Source organism: Penicillium hordei, assembly GCF_028827395.1.
Source record: "Penicillium hordei strain IBT 12815 chromosome Unknown utg000003l_segment0_segment0, whole genome shotgun sequence".
Classification (NCBI taxonomy): Eukaryota; Fungi; Ascomycota; class Eurotiomycetes; order Eurotiales; family Aspergillaceae; genus Penicillium; species Penicillium hordei.
In genome coordinates this window covers 5,446,969-5,463,664 of record NW_026623144.1, presented here as the reverse complement: position 1 = coordinate 5,463,664, position 16,696 = coordinate 5,446,969, and the positions used below count along the sequence as shown (strand labels likewise).

At 45.8% G+C, this 16,696-nt stretch overlaps 5 protein-coding genes across 5 annotated transcripts; 3 read left to right on the top strand and 2 right to left on the bottom strand.

The window, feature by feature from the left end:
• Positions 1–1,173: 1,173 nt before the first annotated feature.
• On the bottom strand, positions 1,174–1,502 carry N7537_007271 (uncharacterized protein; the record flags this gene model as incomplete). Its single annotated transcript, XM_056898328.1, has 2 exons — positions 1,174–1,385; positions 1,475–1,502. The coding sequence occupies 2 exons, from the start codon at positions 1,500–1,502 to the stop codon at positions 1,174–1,176; spliced, it is 240 nt and encodes a 79-aa protein (XP_056754113.1).
• Positions 1,503–10,428: 8,926 nt separating this feature from the next.
• N7537_007270 (WD40 repeat domain-containing protein) lies at positions 10,429–11,963 on the bottom strand (the record flags this gene model as incomplete). Its single annotated transcript, XM_056898327.1, has 3 exons — positions 10,429–11,019; positions 11,073–11,884; positions 11,939–11,963. 3 exons carry the CDS (start codon positions 11,961–11,963, stop codon positions 10,429–10,431), a joined length of 1,428 nt encoding a protein of 475 aa, XP_056754112.1.
• Positions 11,964–12,597: 634 nt separating this feature from the next.
• N7537_007269 (tRNA-dihydrouridine synthase family protein) lies at positions 12,598–14,258 on the top strand (the record flags this gene model as incomplete). The annotated part of the gene is made up of 2 exons (XM_056898326.1): positions 12,598–12,747; positions 12,801–14,258. 2 exons carry the CDS (start codon positions 12,598–12,600, stop codon positions 14,256–14,258), a joined length of 1,608 nt encoding a protein of 535 aa, XP_056754111.1.
• Positions 14,259–14,815: 557 nt separating this feature from the next.
• Positions 14,816–15,306, top strand: N7537_007268 (uncharacterized protein; the record flags this gene model as incomplete). The annotated part of the gene is made up of 3 exons (XM_056898325.1): positions 14,816–14,840; positions 14,895–14,990; positions 15,044–15,306. The coding sequence occupies 3 exons, from the start codon at positions 14,816–14,818 to the stop codon at positions 15,304–15,306; spliced, it is 384 nt and encodes a 127-aa protein (XP_056754110.1).
• Positions 15,307–16,224: 918 nt separating this feature from the next.
• N7537_007267 (uncharacterized protein) lies at positions 16,225–16,512 on the top strand (the record flags this gene model as incomplete). The annotated part of the gene is made up of 2 exons (XM_056898324.1): positions 16,225–16,245; positions 16,330–16,512. The coding sequence occupies 2 exons, from the start codon at positions 16,225–16,227 to the stop codon at positions 16,510–16,512; spliced, it is 204 nt and encodes a 67-aa protein (XP_056754109.1).
• Positions 16,513–16,696: the final 184 nt, after the last annotated feature.

Genomic DNA, 16,696 nt, shown 5'->3' with positions numbered 1-16,696 from the left:
CATAACGCCGAGGGCTACAGCTCTCATTTTAACTGCAAGTTAATTATAACTTCCGGCTGTATCTCCTAGTGGTCCAACTAGCAAGAGAAGCTTATAACCTTATAGGATCACGATATAATAGGTACTTGATGAGAAAGCAATGTATGTATAATTGTATGGGAAAGAATGGACAAAGAGGAGAGGAGGAAAGAGAGAGAGAGGGCTATCAAGCTATCTGATGGGCTCTATCACAGGTGATACCAAGGCACAACGGTCGGTGGGAGCGCGAGGGAAAAAAAGGGGGCGGCGATGAGTGCAAGATAGAGGAGTTCCAGGTAGGGGAAGAAGGAGAAGAGAGGTCGAAAAGGCGAGGTCGGGTCTTTTATGTCGAGGCGATGTCAGGAGAGGCTACAAAACAGCTTATTAGGGCGCTAAACCCAAAAAGGCAAAACTAACTCGAACAGGCAATTCGCAGGTCCACCGTTTACAATATGAACAAGATAACTTAAAGAAACATTCCATCACAGAGCTTATGCATTCAATTGGCGATATTTCATGTAGTTTCAATATTTGTACATTTCAATAGCGACTTAAAGGAAAAAGGATGGCGTACTTCATGGCCAATAAAGCAGGTCTGTAAAGCCAGGCTTGTGAATATCCTACCATACATTATGGCTGAAGTATATCTCTCCTAAGAAAAGGCCGCACGTATAATATGCTATGCCTTCGCTCGTGTTGTGCCAGGTTGCAGAGCTAATCGGAGGGCTAGATTAGCTCCAGGTCTTGAGCATGGTTCTCTAGACACTATGCGTCACCCTACAAGAGACACTCGACTACAAATAATTCTAATTTGGCACAAAGGCTACAAGGTTACCTACAAATAATATGTTGTAATTGAATCTACTCTTCGTCTAAGCTTGACATCAACACATGTTTCACTCGCATTGCGATTTTATCTTCTCCCGCCGCGTCTACCGAGCACCCAAGAAATCAACGACACCATATATTTATGTTCAAAAACCCTATGAACTGACATCTATTCTTTTTTTTTATTCGGCTAAGCACACCTAGAATGGCATTCTTCATTCTGATTGAGCTAAATCAAGTGTTATGTATCTAAGTCTCTGTCCCTTCTTCAGCGCGTAGACATGATAAGCGAACATCATTTCTTAAATCCATCATAATTTATCATTATCATTGGCTGGCTGCGACATATTCGGATGGTGCATATTCGTATACTGCATTGGCTGCTGCTGGAACGGTTGCGGCTGCTGGAATGGGTACTGCTGTATGTTCGGCTACTACATAAATGGCTGCTGCAAGGTCGTCTGCTGCGTAAATGGCTCCTGCGTAAATGGCTGCTGCATGTTCGGCTGCTGCATGTTCGGTTGCTGCATGTTCAGCTGCTGTATAAATTGCTATATAAACTGCTGTATGAATTGCTGTATATTAAGCGGTTGCTGTATATTCATCGGCAGACCATTTTGCAAATTACTATGTCTGAATTGCTGGAATTGCGGCATCTAGGATATGCTAGAACCTGCTTCGATTTGTTGTTGTATAGGAGGGAAGTAGTTAGTATCTCCCGCACTAGGCAAGCATAATATCCCACGCTGTGACTGGTATCTCTTAGGCTTCAATGTCAGGCTAGATAGTCCCGATATAGCATCCTCTAAGTAGATATCAGGATCAAAGCCTATAGCCTCCGCAATTATTCTATCCGCTTCCTTTGCCGAGAGAACCTTCTTTAGTGATAATCTTAAGAGGCTAACCGGGCCCTTAAAGGTCCCGTCATCCCCTTAATAATAGAATCTAACGACGATATATAGACATTTGTCTCGTATAGGGCTTATTTCCCTAACTACGACCTACTTTAGGCTATACTTATATCTTTTACTACTCCGAATATAGTCACGGAGGTCCCTTACTTCTTCTTCGCCTCTTATAGTATAAGGAATACCGATAGATTTTGCCCCTTTAATAGCTATTTGGCCTCTAGCTACTATACTTAATATAAGACGTACTCTACCGCTTATATCCTCGGTTATAAACCGTACGCCGACTATTCTAAGAGACTATACTATTTAAATTTTTTCCCTAGTAGAGGTATATCTAGGATTAATTAAACGGCTGACCTTTCGTAGTATTAATATAATTGTACGTGTTAGACCTCCTATAGATATATGATATAGCTAAAGCCCTATTAACTAAGTCGATTGTGGTACTAGCCCCGGCTGAGATCCTAGTAGTACCAATCCTAGCTGAGATGCTTGTGCTAACGATCCTAGCTGAGATGCTTATACTGACGATCCTGGCTGAGATGCTTGTGCTGCCGATCCTGACTAAGATGCTTATACTACTAATACTGACTAGGATACTTGCGGTGCTAGTCCTCTCTAAGAACCTTCCGCTAAGTTGGTAGCTATAAGAGATAAATTTGCCTATTTACTTAGGTATCTTTACGCCTAGTAGAACTGTTCGACGGCTTATATTATAATATGCTTTAGTTCTAGTTAAAGGGCGGCTACTCTCTATTGCCCTAATAAGCTATTATAACGAATAATCCTAAGGTCTATATCTTTTCCTCCCTCGATATTCTTCTTTCTTATATATATATTTATATCGTCGAGAGTTCTTATAGAAGCTTTAATATTCTCCGGGCAAGCTATACTCTTAATATTAAGTCTTAGGTTCTCTTAAACTCCGGAGTAAAGGACTCTTAGGGTACTAGTTGTATCGGTATAAAGCTTTTTATAATAAGGAGAGAGCTCTCCTTTAATATATAGCTTAGCTATAGTTGCTCCCTAATAGAATTAGTCGTTCTTATTAATTTCTCCTAGGAAGAGTCGCGCGGACCCTATTTCGGCCTACTATACTACTAGTACTCTATTAAAAAGCGCTATAGAGTGATTTAGTCACTTATATCTAAAAGCCGTATCTACCTTTTTCTTTATCTCTAGATCTAGATACCTATTAGGATAAAGAATGAATTTTAGTTCCTTATACTTAATACTCGTATTCTGAGGTATCGCGTTTTCCCACGTACGCCTAATTTCGGATGGGTCTTTTTAAGCACTAAGGATCGCCTAGACTAGCTTCACAGAGTCCTTATGACTAAAGTCTTTATATCCCATATCTATATCCCAGTTAGCATCCTTATTATTAATATCCTGAGTAGATGGCCAAGAGGAAGACTCTTCCGAGAGAGAAGGAAGAGTAGGGTACATTGACTCTAAAGTAGGAGAGGGTTGTGCTATCGCAGGAGGTGCAGTCAGTTCGGGCACCATCTGGGCGGGAAGTCCCCCGGCCCTCGCCTCTTTGCTTGGCTTCTTTGACATTCTGTGCAGTCTTCGCATATTTGCCCATAGTTGCTGCATTCACTACAACCCGATGCACAGCACAGTGCCGGATTTGCCGAATTCCATGTAAATTAGAGAAAAATGCTTCACGTTCAATTTCCGATATGCCACGGTTTTGGAACATTACTTTATGGAAACAAAAGTGTTCGATGACCTTCTCGGAAAGCCGACTTAATTCTGCCGCCTCGGGACAAGACCAATGACATTCATCAACCAAGCCCGGAGCTACCGTGCGACATAACTGAAATAAGAAGAGCTCTAGCTGAGTTTGCCATCGACAGAGGAGTGTGTGCCTTCTTTGGAAGCTGTGCAGTGTTAGCTGTTTGCAATTTTTTTCGGTGGGATTCAGCAGATTTGCCTATCAGCTGTTGTAATTGCATCATCTGAATCTGTATCCGTGTGGTTGTTCGATGCCATCTTGGTTTGTAGGGTTGCCAAAGAATGTTTTCATTCTTTTCGTAGGAGGAGAGAGAATAGGAAGGTATTCTCACCTGCGACACGACTTTTGTATGGGAAGAGTTCGTTGCCAGTCGAGAAATTGTTGGACGCCACTCCAAAAGAATCAATGACGTGAAGACTTCAGGAGCGAGCTCTAGATTCAACGTCATGGCAGTATTTACGGCACCAGGGTTCGAGAATCCATTGAAGAGTGTACGTGGTGACCCCAATTTCCGGAAGTACTGTATTGCTCTACTGTACTTGCTTCTATGAACAAACATCCATGGCTTGCGTTTAGGGTTCTTGCTAGTATGATAGCCTAGCCTCACATGCTCAGCTATCTCTGTCACTTGACTTTAGCTTCATAACCCGAAGATGATAGTTGTTTCATCGTCGTATGGTCAGTAAGACTTTTAGTGACGGCTGCCCTATCCTCGCGTTTCTGTTTCTCCTCAGCAGCCTTCGCCGCTGTGTTACGCACGACTTATCGGGTCGTCGCTACGTTAGAAGATTCCTGGGTTATACTTGCCTGGTGCTTCTCTGCTTCCAACGTCAAGGATCTGTCTCCCAACCGTACTGTCACCTAAAAGGCCTTATATCGGGCTAAGTCCTAAAGGGTATCGAGGAGCGATGCCAGAATAATGCGCCGAACTAGTCGATACCGGAGTATGAGCCTATTCATAGTGCTGTCAAGTTATAATCAAGTTGTACGAGTCACCAAAGGTTCTGAATAGTAGACACAAGTAACAATGTATGATTGAAAACGAAGAACTAAACTAGATACATGAGGTTCTTATATATCCCAGTTCTTCCTACCCGGTGGTAGGATACGTCCTATCCCCGGGTCATCTTGTCCGTACGTCTGATCATATCCTACGACAGGATACGTCCTGATCACGTGCCGTGTCCCCTGGGTTGTCAACACTCGTAGGATCAGGGTTGTCCTGCGATACGTCTGGTGGTGTTGGTCAAACCGTGGCTTATCTTGGGACATTAGTGGTCTTGGGTCGGCGCGGGCCGTGGGATGGTCCCGCTTCCTAGCGCGTACTAGATCGTGGTCTTTCGTAAGACAAAGGTCCTCTCAAGGCTAGGGAGTTCCCGGGAGGCGTGAGTGTGGCGGAGCCTTTGTCTTGTCATTGCCGTTACACCATATCGGACGGGTATGATGAATTAGGCTTTTTAGTTTAGTTTGTCTAGTTGCGGTTTAGCGCTCTTTGTCCTTAGTGCCTCCCCGTGCGTGGTCCTATATAGTCCCCTGCTCTTCCCCCCTCCATCTAATAGCTCCGATTTTCTTTTTCACCTTCCTTTCTACTACGCCTCGTAGGTGAGGCAATTATGCCATTGACCCGGATTACCGAGCTCCTAAGCTCCGCTACCCCCTTTCCCCTGTGTGACTCATCGGCTCTTCTGCAATCCGGCGAGTGTAATCGCTACCTTGCAGCGTAGCTTCAAATCTGCCTTGGGGCCGTACACCGCACGAGAGCCTTGTCGACCTTAGTAAAGGGTGCTCGTATCAATGTGGAACCGATGATAACAGTGATCGGATTAGTTAGCTTAATTTGACTGATTAGACTGTCTCGGCCGCGATTCGCGTCGGTCGGTAGTTGCTTAGTCCACGACAGTTTACGAGACTAACATTGTAAATGTGTCTTCTTTCGCGATAACCGTAACATTCCACGGTGGTTATGCCGAGATTCTAGAATAGCCTCCGGATTTAAAAAGCTGTAAGGCGCCCCTGTTGGTGCGCCTACAAACACTTATCCGTGTCGACCTACACCTATGTGTTATGCGGTTGTATATATTCTAGAGATCTACGCAATTACAATCTCTGTCACTAAAGGCGCCTTATGGCCGCAACCCTCGTTAGCTTCACGATCGGTTGGGATGCAGGACGAAATAGAAGGTCAATAAAAACAGAGCATACTCCTACGGCGACAGCTTCTTGCGGACTAGAGATAGCGAGGGGGCGTTTGTCTCCGTGTTATTCCGCCTTACGCGTTTCGTCTTCTGCCTTGTGCCATAGAACGACTAGCAAGCATTGCTCAATCAACCCAGTAGTGATAACAGTAGACACAGACATTGCGAACGCGTGCAGTCCTCCAGAAATAGGAGCATCGCTGCGGTATGGCCATTAGATCAAGTGGGTGAGCAGCCTATTCTGTCGTGCGGTAGTCTCCTCTCTGTGCATCGGACATGGAGACGATTGGCAGACAGGCCTCTCCCGAATGCGATCCTGTCGGAGCTTTTGCCGTTCGAGGTTGAGACTTGGACGAACGAGCCCGTCTCAACTCCGGGGGCTGAACAAGGCGTGATTGGCCAGACAAGCGATATAAGCGATGTATCCGCACGCGACTCGAGAAAGGATTTTCGATACGCCACCCTAGACCGAGCGTGGATACGCACCGTCGTTCCTCCACCTTTCCAATACCTTGATGGCCAACAGCGGCCCGTCGGATGACAAAAATTTGTTTTAATAGGTAGAAGATCTCTTATAGTATGCCCCGTTATCTTTCATAGTTACATTGGAAGATTTGAAGATCTGACAGTATCGACGGAATCAATCCTCTTCCATCCACTGTAGCCCTCGTCCATGACCACTTGAACAACAGAATATCTTGCTGTCATAAACCGGAACTCTCCTACAATGACACAGAGTTAGCTTGATGTGGGTTTATCAAGCGGCAACATAGGCCCATATCCATGGAATCGTTGTCAATGTGGCGAAAAAGCAACCGACATTCCATGCTGTGCCCCAATCATAGAAGGTAAACTTAGCAGCAATGACTATGATCAACAATATAGTCACTGTCAAAGACAAGGTCAAGTGTTGCGTACTAATCATCCAGCCTTCGCTGATAATTATTCCGCGGAATCGGAGCTCTCTTAATTCCGAGCAGTGCCATTCATTCAATTTCTGCAGGATATCCCTATCATTCTTGATTAGCTTTCATTCGCTATGAGTGCTTGAACATACCCTTTATATATCACTTACGCGTGGCTGTGCACTATTTCTTCTCTTTTGAGGAAGTTATTCAGCGCAGCGAGATCGGGATTGGAGAAGATAAGTTTTATCAAAGGGCGTGTATTGAGAAGAGAAAGACTCCGCTCCGCATTGAAAAATCTTTCATCTGGACATTGCACATGATCTAGGATCATTGACACACAACCTTCTAGGCAGTCGACCCTTCCTGTGTATAGATTGTATGAGCATTGAAACTCTTGTGGCTCGTAATTATTTATGATATGTTCTAGTCGTTGCCTTTCAGCGTGGGTGTCAACTATCGTATACATCCCAATGTACTCCGTCGTACTTCTCGATTTTTTTGGGTTTTCTCCCACCATCGAAAGCTTGGGAAATGTCAGTGCCAATAAAAAGAAATCATGCATGTGCAAGCCAATACAGACCTCGACTATGTCAACTTGCGTGATACCATAAAGAGGCAAATGCTTCCTCCATTGGCCTCTGTGTGCATACCATGCCTTATGTATTTCTCTCCATGTGGTGACTTCATCTATCGGGTCAGAGACCGAAACCGGTAGAATCGAACAATTGTATCTTTCACCCCAGCAAAGTAAGACGGAGGCATTTGTACCCTCTTCAAGTAATGGCGATAGCCCTTCTGTCAATATCTTTTTGCGGTTTTTGTGTGCGACTTCACGGGCATCTGAAAAGACAAACTTTGATCCAGAGGCAGAATTTGACCCTCCACCCTCTGCTTTCTCTTTACTTCCAGCATCTAGTTCGGGGTCACTTTTGTTCGAGCGCTTTGGTATTGTTTGCCGCCCAAACTGACTTTTTAATGAATTTATGGTCAGAAGCCTAGGCGGGATATTCTCTGCTGAGGGTGGAATACCGAATTGAGGAGCATTCTTGAAGGCTAAGGTTGAATATCTCAGTGATTTGGATGGGGTATGCTGCTCCTGTCCAGTATACCTACTTGAATTGGAGTTTGGTGCTGGCCTTTGGGATTCGTTGTCCTCAATCCGCCTCGGCCTCAGCCAAGCTCGTATTGGTTGGCCAGGATAACTCATTTTTGTGAGTGGGCAGAAGTCAGATAGGATAGAGAGCTTGAGGAGTTTGAAGATCCTTATACTTTCCAAATGAGGGGCAATTGTAAGACAAATCGGAGGCGTATCGCATCGACCCAATTTATGTATGCATAAGCTCACCAGGCCCATACACCTGATTGGCTAAACCTTCGCCTCATCAGTGGAGAGAGACCTCTTACTTATTGTGACTAGCCAGAGATGCGGGGTAAATGCCCTTAACTTTCGGGTTACCCTTGAAGGGCCTTTTGAGTCATATTTTAGTGCATACTAAATGTAGCATTACTCCAGATGTCGCTCTCATGCCGGGCCGTGCCGCTGACATCTTGGGAGCGCCTATCACCTGTGTTCCATCTGTCACAAACTTCGATATCTACCTGGAGTGCTTTGACGGGCGTGGAGTGCCTGAATGGTTTCCACGAGTTTATTTTGCACGAACCCACTGTTCTTTAGGGAAGCATCTGGAGCCTAGGAGGGCCAGGAAGCGACCGGAACTGACGACGCTTAGCCTAGCCATGTATTTGAAGTGAACAATACATGCATCTACCAATTTGAGAAGACTGTAGCTGCTTTTCACGTCGACAGATGATAGTGAAGTGGAAATTGTTATTTTTAGAATGCGTGTTCCCTAATTAATGCTTGGAATCCTCTCAATCGATCCTCGTCATCAGCGCACGCCTAGATCGATTTAAAAGTAGCAACGGCTGGTTATGGCATGCTCATTGGTCTAGGAAGGCGAGCAAACGAGTCATTCATCTTACAGCCACTAAATTATACGAAGCGGAGTTAGGTAGCCATGCAGAGACAGCAATTTTGAAAAATTTATTAAAGGAAGAACGATCTTGGTATATAGCCGAATGTTTCCCAATACTTTTGACTTCGATATCAAGCCTGATAAAATTTCCGTTCTTACTCTTGCGTTCAGCCATGGTAAAGAAAAATCGCAAGGCTTCACGGGAATCAACGGAAATTAATATAGATCCTGATTCTCCTTCTCCTGATACGTTAGACGGGGAGGGCCAGCAGACGATTCTCGGGCGCATCGCTAGGTGAATACTGCACAACTTTATCTCCTATCATGGTCCTGGAGTTTTTTCTATTTAGTCTATAGCTCCCTAATAAAATGAAGGACCGACCGTTCACTAACTTTATACCGGCTACTAAGTATCCTGTCGAATACTAAGTCCGAATACATGGTAGAAACCAGGTAATATACCGGAAACATCATGTGACATTGGGTACCAGGCATACCATACAAAAGTGCATATTACAGTTAGTCATCATGGTCCGCACAGATTGTTGAAATAGCGGGTTTTGTCATTTTAGTTATGAGTTGTCAACATTGGTCATTTATACCATACATTGTTCGTACACCAGCTTTCCGTCATATCCTCCTAGTATCCGTAGTACTAGGAAGGTTGTCAGGACCCCTAGTATCACCTGCCTTGTTCTGCCTACACTTCGCAGTACGCGCCGCTAGAAGATTAGGAACCCTGAGGGGGATAAGCACGAGATACCTTATGTTGGCGAACGCGAATGCGCCTGCTTACGCAGAGGTCAACTATGGACCGGCCGGTTGGTATCTGAAGCGCTGAGCCTACATGCCAGCCTCACAGACTCAGGGAAAGGGCTGCCTTAACTCGAGCGCCATAGTCGGAGCTGAGGAGGAAAACAGGGCTGGACGAGGGAGGTCACCGCAGATCGCACTGCCGACGAGTCTCACCGGGGAAAGGAGGTAGTGGAGCTCGGTGATCCGGATCAATAGCAAAAATGCCTCACCTGTGAGGCGTAGGAGGAAGGGAGGAGCAAAAATTGAATCTGAACTTTTGGGTTGGAACAGAGCAGGGGACTATATACAGCCATGCACGCACAGCGACCACCGGTGCTAAACTGAAACTGATTATCTTAAACTACGAAGCGTAATTTATCGTACCTATCCGATATGGTGTAGTGGCTAACATCGCCGTCTCTCACACGGCAGCCGGGGGTTCGATTCCCCCTATCGGAGTTTCTTTTTCTTTCAACTTTTTAGGTTTTTCGTTAGTATTCCAAGTAAATTCAAATATGACTATAAGAGTAACATTATATTTTGATTGGTCATAATCGTAACTCTGTCGATAGTTTATCTATGTTGTATATTTTAGGCAGAAAGTATTAGATAACTATATATTAATCTTGGGGCTTTAGGGTTTTGTTAACAAGCGGACACTTCTATATATATACAAGCACAGACAACAACAAAACCAGCGGGTGGGGAAAAAACAAAAGTAGATCAGTGGAATATATAGTAGGAAAGGCTTTATAAACATATATAGGAGGGCGATGTTGCACCGTACAGGGTTCTCAGTTTGTCCAGCGATCGAACTGGCTCATAACTTCGGATTATCTATATATTTTACGCTACTGTGCTGGTAGAACAAAGTTATGGCCTTAGTATTATCTTAATTATTCTATTACAGATCTAAGTGACCGAATCGAATGTGAATTTTGTACTATCAAGTGCGATAGCCAGTTCATTCCAGTGATCAGAGGCATTTGACTCATTTGGGTCCTTTTTTTTAACCCCCCCCCAAAAAAACACCCATTTACTTGCATATTACCACAATCAAGACAAACTCTTGCTGCTCACCGAGTTCAACACCTCAAAATCAACAGCACCATCACAAGTAGACAAATATCCAATAACATGTTGTTCCGGTGAGCTGAACCAGAACGGCGAGTCCACATTTGACCCTGCGACCCATCTCACATCATATTTTCCATTCTCACTCCTCTGAATAGGAACCCGGGCAATCAATGGACGACCATGTGGGGACCACCATCTAATAGCAGGCAATGTATTCGAGATGGTGTTAATCAACAGTTGTGGTGATGAAGGATGCCAAACAATCTGTCGAACGGGTTGTTCGTGAACAAGAGCCGATGCAAGTGCTGGGGTGCCATCTAGTGACCAAATCCAAACGACATTCTGCCGTGTAGTGTCAACAGTTGCAAGGAGGCGACCGTCTGGACTGAAGGTCATTGCCAAGATGCCCCGTGGCGGCCCCGACGACTCGGGGCTCATACTCAATGCAGATGAGGAGGATGCCTCGGCATATTCGGCGTCTCCCGCGGGACTAGTATATCGCTCGCGCCAAATATTGGAACATTGCTGGTCTGTCTGGAAGACATGTGAAAGTGTTGTCGCGGAAGAGAACTATCAGGATAGAATTAGTCAATATTGCCGCACATACTGAGAAGATAACTTACGGTGCGTGTTCGGAGCAAGTCAACATTCCCATTGATTTTTCCCACAGCCAATATTTCGGAAATGCCCTGCCCGGGAGCAGGGCTCCATTCAATATGTTTCACGCCAAGATCGAAGGAATCATCTACCCCGGATGGTCCAGAATACGTCCTGAAAAGTTGACCGTCCGCTGTGAATACCAGAACCTTTGTGCCTGCACTAGCGATATCCCAGATGGCAATCCATTTCCCATCCGGGCTCCATTTCAACCCTTGTGCGTCAATGGTTGGAAGCACAGTCCTGTTGACGAGCTCGTAAGACCGGGGCTCGTGGACGGTCAGTAGGTCCGAAGTCTCCGGTTTGAGCAGGATGGCGAGTTGTCTTGTTTTTGGCCGATACCCAAAGCCGAGGTGATGGGCAAACTTTGGTGTCTTAATCACTGAGCTGCGCCCGGTCTCTAATGAGTGAACACTGAGTTTAGTGTTCCACGCATGAAACACAAGAACTTCATTCTCATCGGCGCCAAAATCGATAGTTAATGCCCCCGGCTCAATGCTTTCAATCTCGGCGAATGTTTCAAGCGGAGTGAGCTGCCAGACCGAGATTCGGCTGTCATTTGCGGATAGGAGCCGATGCCGGGAGGCTACCTCATCATCTGATAAACCAGGAGAACTTTCCACGTTGAAGTATTTGAGGGATTTGAGTGGAATCTCTTTGATCCTTGCGATCTGTACCTCCTTGTTTTCCGAGGCTACATTTGAGTGAACAACCAGGCCCTTGCCACTCACGTGGGCAGCATATAGCCCATGTTCAGACAAGCAGAGATTTAAAGGGGCTAACACACAGTTATAATTGCTTAGACAAAAGATTGTGTGGACCGGAGACTTACCTCCTGATCCTGTTGACGCATCCATTGTTGGCAGTTGAGAGATGATAGTAGTGAACGTTCAAGAACTCTATCAAATTCAGAACCTCTGCACATTAGCTTCACAATATCAATCCCTTCTCACACAACATTGCATATATGCATCATTTCTTTTCGAGCCCCGATTCTCATTGAAGGACTCCAGGACTTACTGGGTTAGTCTCTGCCAGCGCCGGGGCACCTGGGCATTCATATCAGATTATGTAATCGATACGCGAATCCAATTTGGCAAAGGTCACCTGGGCAACTGAGGTTGATCAAGCAGCTCTTAAAGTGTATAATAAAAAAGGGAATATGACAAGGTAACTTTAGAAACATCAGATTCAAAAGGTCAATCTCTCCAGTGACACCACGAGCTCAACGCGTTTGCAGCTTCCAAAGTTGGAATCTCCCAGATCCCCGCGACGATAAGATAAGTCGGGAAATAGTAATTCCGGATGAGATAAGATGCTTTTCGCAAAAGTTGTTTCTCCATTGTAATGCGACTGGAGGCGATCGTTGACCCATAACCACTTTCTTTCTTTTTTTTTTTTCATTCAGGCGTCAACATAGGTATCTTCAAGCCTCTCAGCCCTTTTCTGGGCCGATTTCCCCGACAGTTCTCCCAGTCCTATCTCTCAAAAATGGCCCCAGAAACAAGCCCACCGAAGAGCATTGAGCAGACCTCCGTGGCTGCGCCTCAGACCCAGGAGAAGCTTTTTGGAAGGAAGTTTTATGAAAGTATTGGCAGCCCAAAATATGTCGTTGCCCCAATGGTCGACAGATCTGAATTCGTAAGTTCGCCTTCTAAATAGTAACATCTGCAGACCAATGTTAATGTTCAAAGGCGTGGCGCATGCTCACTCGATCCTTCATGCCGCCAAACGACCCGAAGCCTTTACTCGCATACACCCCAATGTTTCACGCACGCCTATTCGGCGAACAAGAGAATGTCCGTGCCAAACATTTCCAACCAACCCGCAAAACCGCCGAAAGCAAGGATGAATTGTTTCTAGATGGAAATCCCGCAATTGACCGGCCACTTTTCGTCCAATTTTGCACAAATAACCCAGATGAGTTCTTGGAGGCTGCCCGCTATGTCGCACCTCACTGCGACGCTGTGGACTTGAATCTTGGCTGCCCACAGGGTATCGCGAAAAAGGGACACTACGGAGCTTTCCTCCAAGAAGACTGGGATTTGATCTATAAACTTGTGCATCGGTTACACACCGAGCTCTCAATTCCTGTCACGGTGAAATTTCGTATCCAGGAGACCAAAGAGAAGACCTTGGAGTACGCTAAAATGATTCTCTCCGCTGGGGCCAGCATCATAACTGTGCATGGACGCAGACGGGAACAGAAGGGTCACAACACTGGTGTCGCAGACTGGGGCTACATCCGCTATCTACGAGACAATCTACCTGCGGATACGGTGATTTTTGCCAATGGCAATATTCTCAACTACGGCGACATTGAAACCTGTCTCGAGGCAACCGGGGCCGACGCCGTGATGAGCGCAGAAGGAAATTTATCAGACCCATCCATATTCAGCAAGCCGCCTCCAGCTGGTACTGAAGGAAGAGAATACTGGCGCGGTCGGAATGGAAAGGGCGGTTACCGAATCGACGCCGTCCTGCGACGGTACCTTGATATCATCTATAAATACGTTCTCGAACAGCCGGTTCCAGAAAGAAAGCCGCTTTATCTCCCATCTGACCCAGTCAATGAATTTGCAGAAACCACTGATACCGAAGATAATGGCCACCAGGATGGCCCACTTAAGAAGAAGCAAAAGCGGAGCAAGGCCGAGAAGGGCAAGAAGTGTCACTCTGCTAGCCTCGGTTTCATGCAGGGTCACCTTTTCCAAGTCTTGCGGCCAATGGTTGCAACTCATACCAACGTTCGAGATGCTCTGGCTACATCGAAACCAGGCGACATGGCCGCTTTTGAGCACACTCTAGCTCTCCTCGAGGAGGCCATCAAAGGTGGACTTCAGGAGTACGAAGCTTCTCCCGAGAAGTTTGAAGCACAATTCGATGAGAGTTTGAAAGGATCTAAGGCAGTGATTGCGGAATATGGAAGGCCTTGGTGGATCTGCCAGCCTCATGTTCGTCCTCTCCCCGAAGAAGCATTTGAAAGCGGAGCGATGCGTGAAAAGGGCACAAAGCCTCCGGGCAAGAATGAGAACGAAGAGCAGAATACGTCTAAGGAGATTGACAGTCCTTCTGAGGGCACTGTCACGCCAGGCGATGGTGCTGCTATAACAGCCTCCAATCTCACGCCCGACCCTCTCGTGAGTGGATAAGAATGTGAATATTCGACGTAGGAATCCTTCTGTGTCTTTTGTTACCTTCAGGTACCATTGACTTGTGTGACTCCATAGAGACTTCTAAGGTTGGATCTAGAGCCTTGTGTGCATAGCGTTGTTATCATGTTCAAAGGAATTCACATATAGATCTTTGGAATTGGAGTTTAAATCAATAAATAATAACACTATTTCTACATTCATGGATGTTATAACTTTGGTGATCGCTCCTATTCTTAGCCTCTCAATAGCACATATATATGTATAAGATATATGTATCACACCTAACAGATAACAGAGAAGGGAAAATGAGGTGACCATATATTTTTCGTTGGAAGGAAAGTGCTTATGGGACCTCTCCTTGTTTCTCACCACTCATCTCTCACCTGTCGTCTCTTCTCTTCACAGTCTTACATCTTCGACGGGTGCTCTACCAGCTTATCTTGCAACTCACTTGCTCGACACTTTCTCTACCTTGATCTCTCCAACATTATTCTTTCTGTCTCTCACTCCCCATTCTGAGACGAAGTTGTTCACGGCCCTTCGCAAGGAAAAAAATGCAGTCTTCCCAACAACGTGCCGGTAAGTCTGTGTCAAATTTGTCATTTTGATCCTCTAATCTAACACGATGCCTAGCGTGGCCGAACGCGGATCCTGCGTTGACACAAGAACTTTTGGACTTGTTGCAACTGGCCATGCATTACCATCAGCTCAAGAAAGGTGCAAATGAAGGTATGTCTGCTCTTAATTCTTTTGAGCTAACTATAGAGCTAATATTTGCCCAGTCACTAAGTCCGTGTGCCGAGGCACATCCGAGATCGTCGTTCTCGCTGCCGACACTGCTCCTCTCGCGATATTGATGCATCTTCCATTGCTTTGTGAAGACAAGAACGTCCCATACGTGTTTTTGCCTAATAAGACCGCGATTGGTCGAGCATGCGGTTCGGCCCGGCCGATTATCGCGGCCACCATCACCTCGAATGATGCTAGTGACCTGGCTCCACAGATCGAGTTGCTTAGGAACAAGGTGGATCGACTTGGAATGTGATAAGTTTCCATGAAAATGGATAAAGGCAGGAGAATCCTTGACTACTATGCTCTGGAAACATTTTGCATCTTGCGTTGAGGCTTGCGTTGCGGCTTGCGTGGAGATGGCCACTGCTCCATCTCCTTAAGCCACCTGTGATTTCCTTTCCTTGTTTGTTGCCTTTTCAAAGAAATATCGAATACAATCTCTCATGTCTTATTAGTGATAATTTCACTCTTTCGGGATCAACTGTAGACTATATCTTGTTATGATAGATGGCTTGAATCGAGATACCACATCTCACTCCTCGTGGAACACGTACCGCACGAAGAGCCCTCCTTGTCCCCGCGCTGCCCGACAGTATCATACTCGGTACTCTGTCTTGTTCGATGACTCCGCACAGGACGCCGTTTGGTCCGACAAGTTATTGGCCGCATACTTCATCCAGTGTTTTAGGTCGCATACCCTCCGCTAGAGGTACTGCTTTGTGAAAGGCATTGATCTTCGGACGTTTTGCTTGTAGCTCTTTGGAGTCACCATTTTGTTGCTTCGGCCCATCTCGCTCCCTCGTAGATTCGTCTTCGCATAAGAGACAGTGATCACGGGCAAAGGCTGCGACAGTGCAACATAGATATGGAACCAGCCAGTTTTATCGTCGGTACAGGACGGGGGTTATGAAATATCCTTTTGATTGCACTAGACTAATGTAAACAGCAACGAACAAAGACGATGAAGAAGTGAACATGTGTTCATCAAACGAGAAATACAAAGAAAAAGGCAGTAGGCACAGGTACAGTTGATGCAGCATACTAAAAGCTGATCAGTGTTGAATGTTCGGATTTGTAGCAAGGGAAATACCAAGCCTTCTCTACCTCAAGCCCACTCAAATACTAATATTAAGGTTCTACTTGCACACGTAACAATCCCTGTGTGTCCGACATGCGGACGACGCAAAACAACGTGAGTGAAGCAGCTGTTTGATAGTTTAGACCCCGGTCGCTCTCCACTTTGGGGTGCAACACTCTCGCTAACTTCACTATCAAGCTCTGGAAGGAGGCCGTCCAGCCGCATTGCTTCCTCGACCGAGGCATCCAGTTCCGCGAAATCCGAGGCAACAGCCAGCATAGTACCATCATGATCGAGCATATACCAGCCGCCATTCCTAGCCCCAACGGTACTTATTGTATATTTTCCAGCCATTTCATTGAGTTCCCGGCGAGTTTCTAGCAGACCCATTGATCTAGATATCAGCAGATACTAGGAAGATCGAAGTTACTTGTGCATGTAAGCAAGATTGAGGGGTGAAACCGATAGCATTTAAGCCAGATTACCCCCGGGCTACCTGAAGATGAGTTGTGCGGTTGAACTATCAGCCGATACCTTGAAGCGCACTCTCATCCCGAGGGTGTGA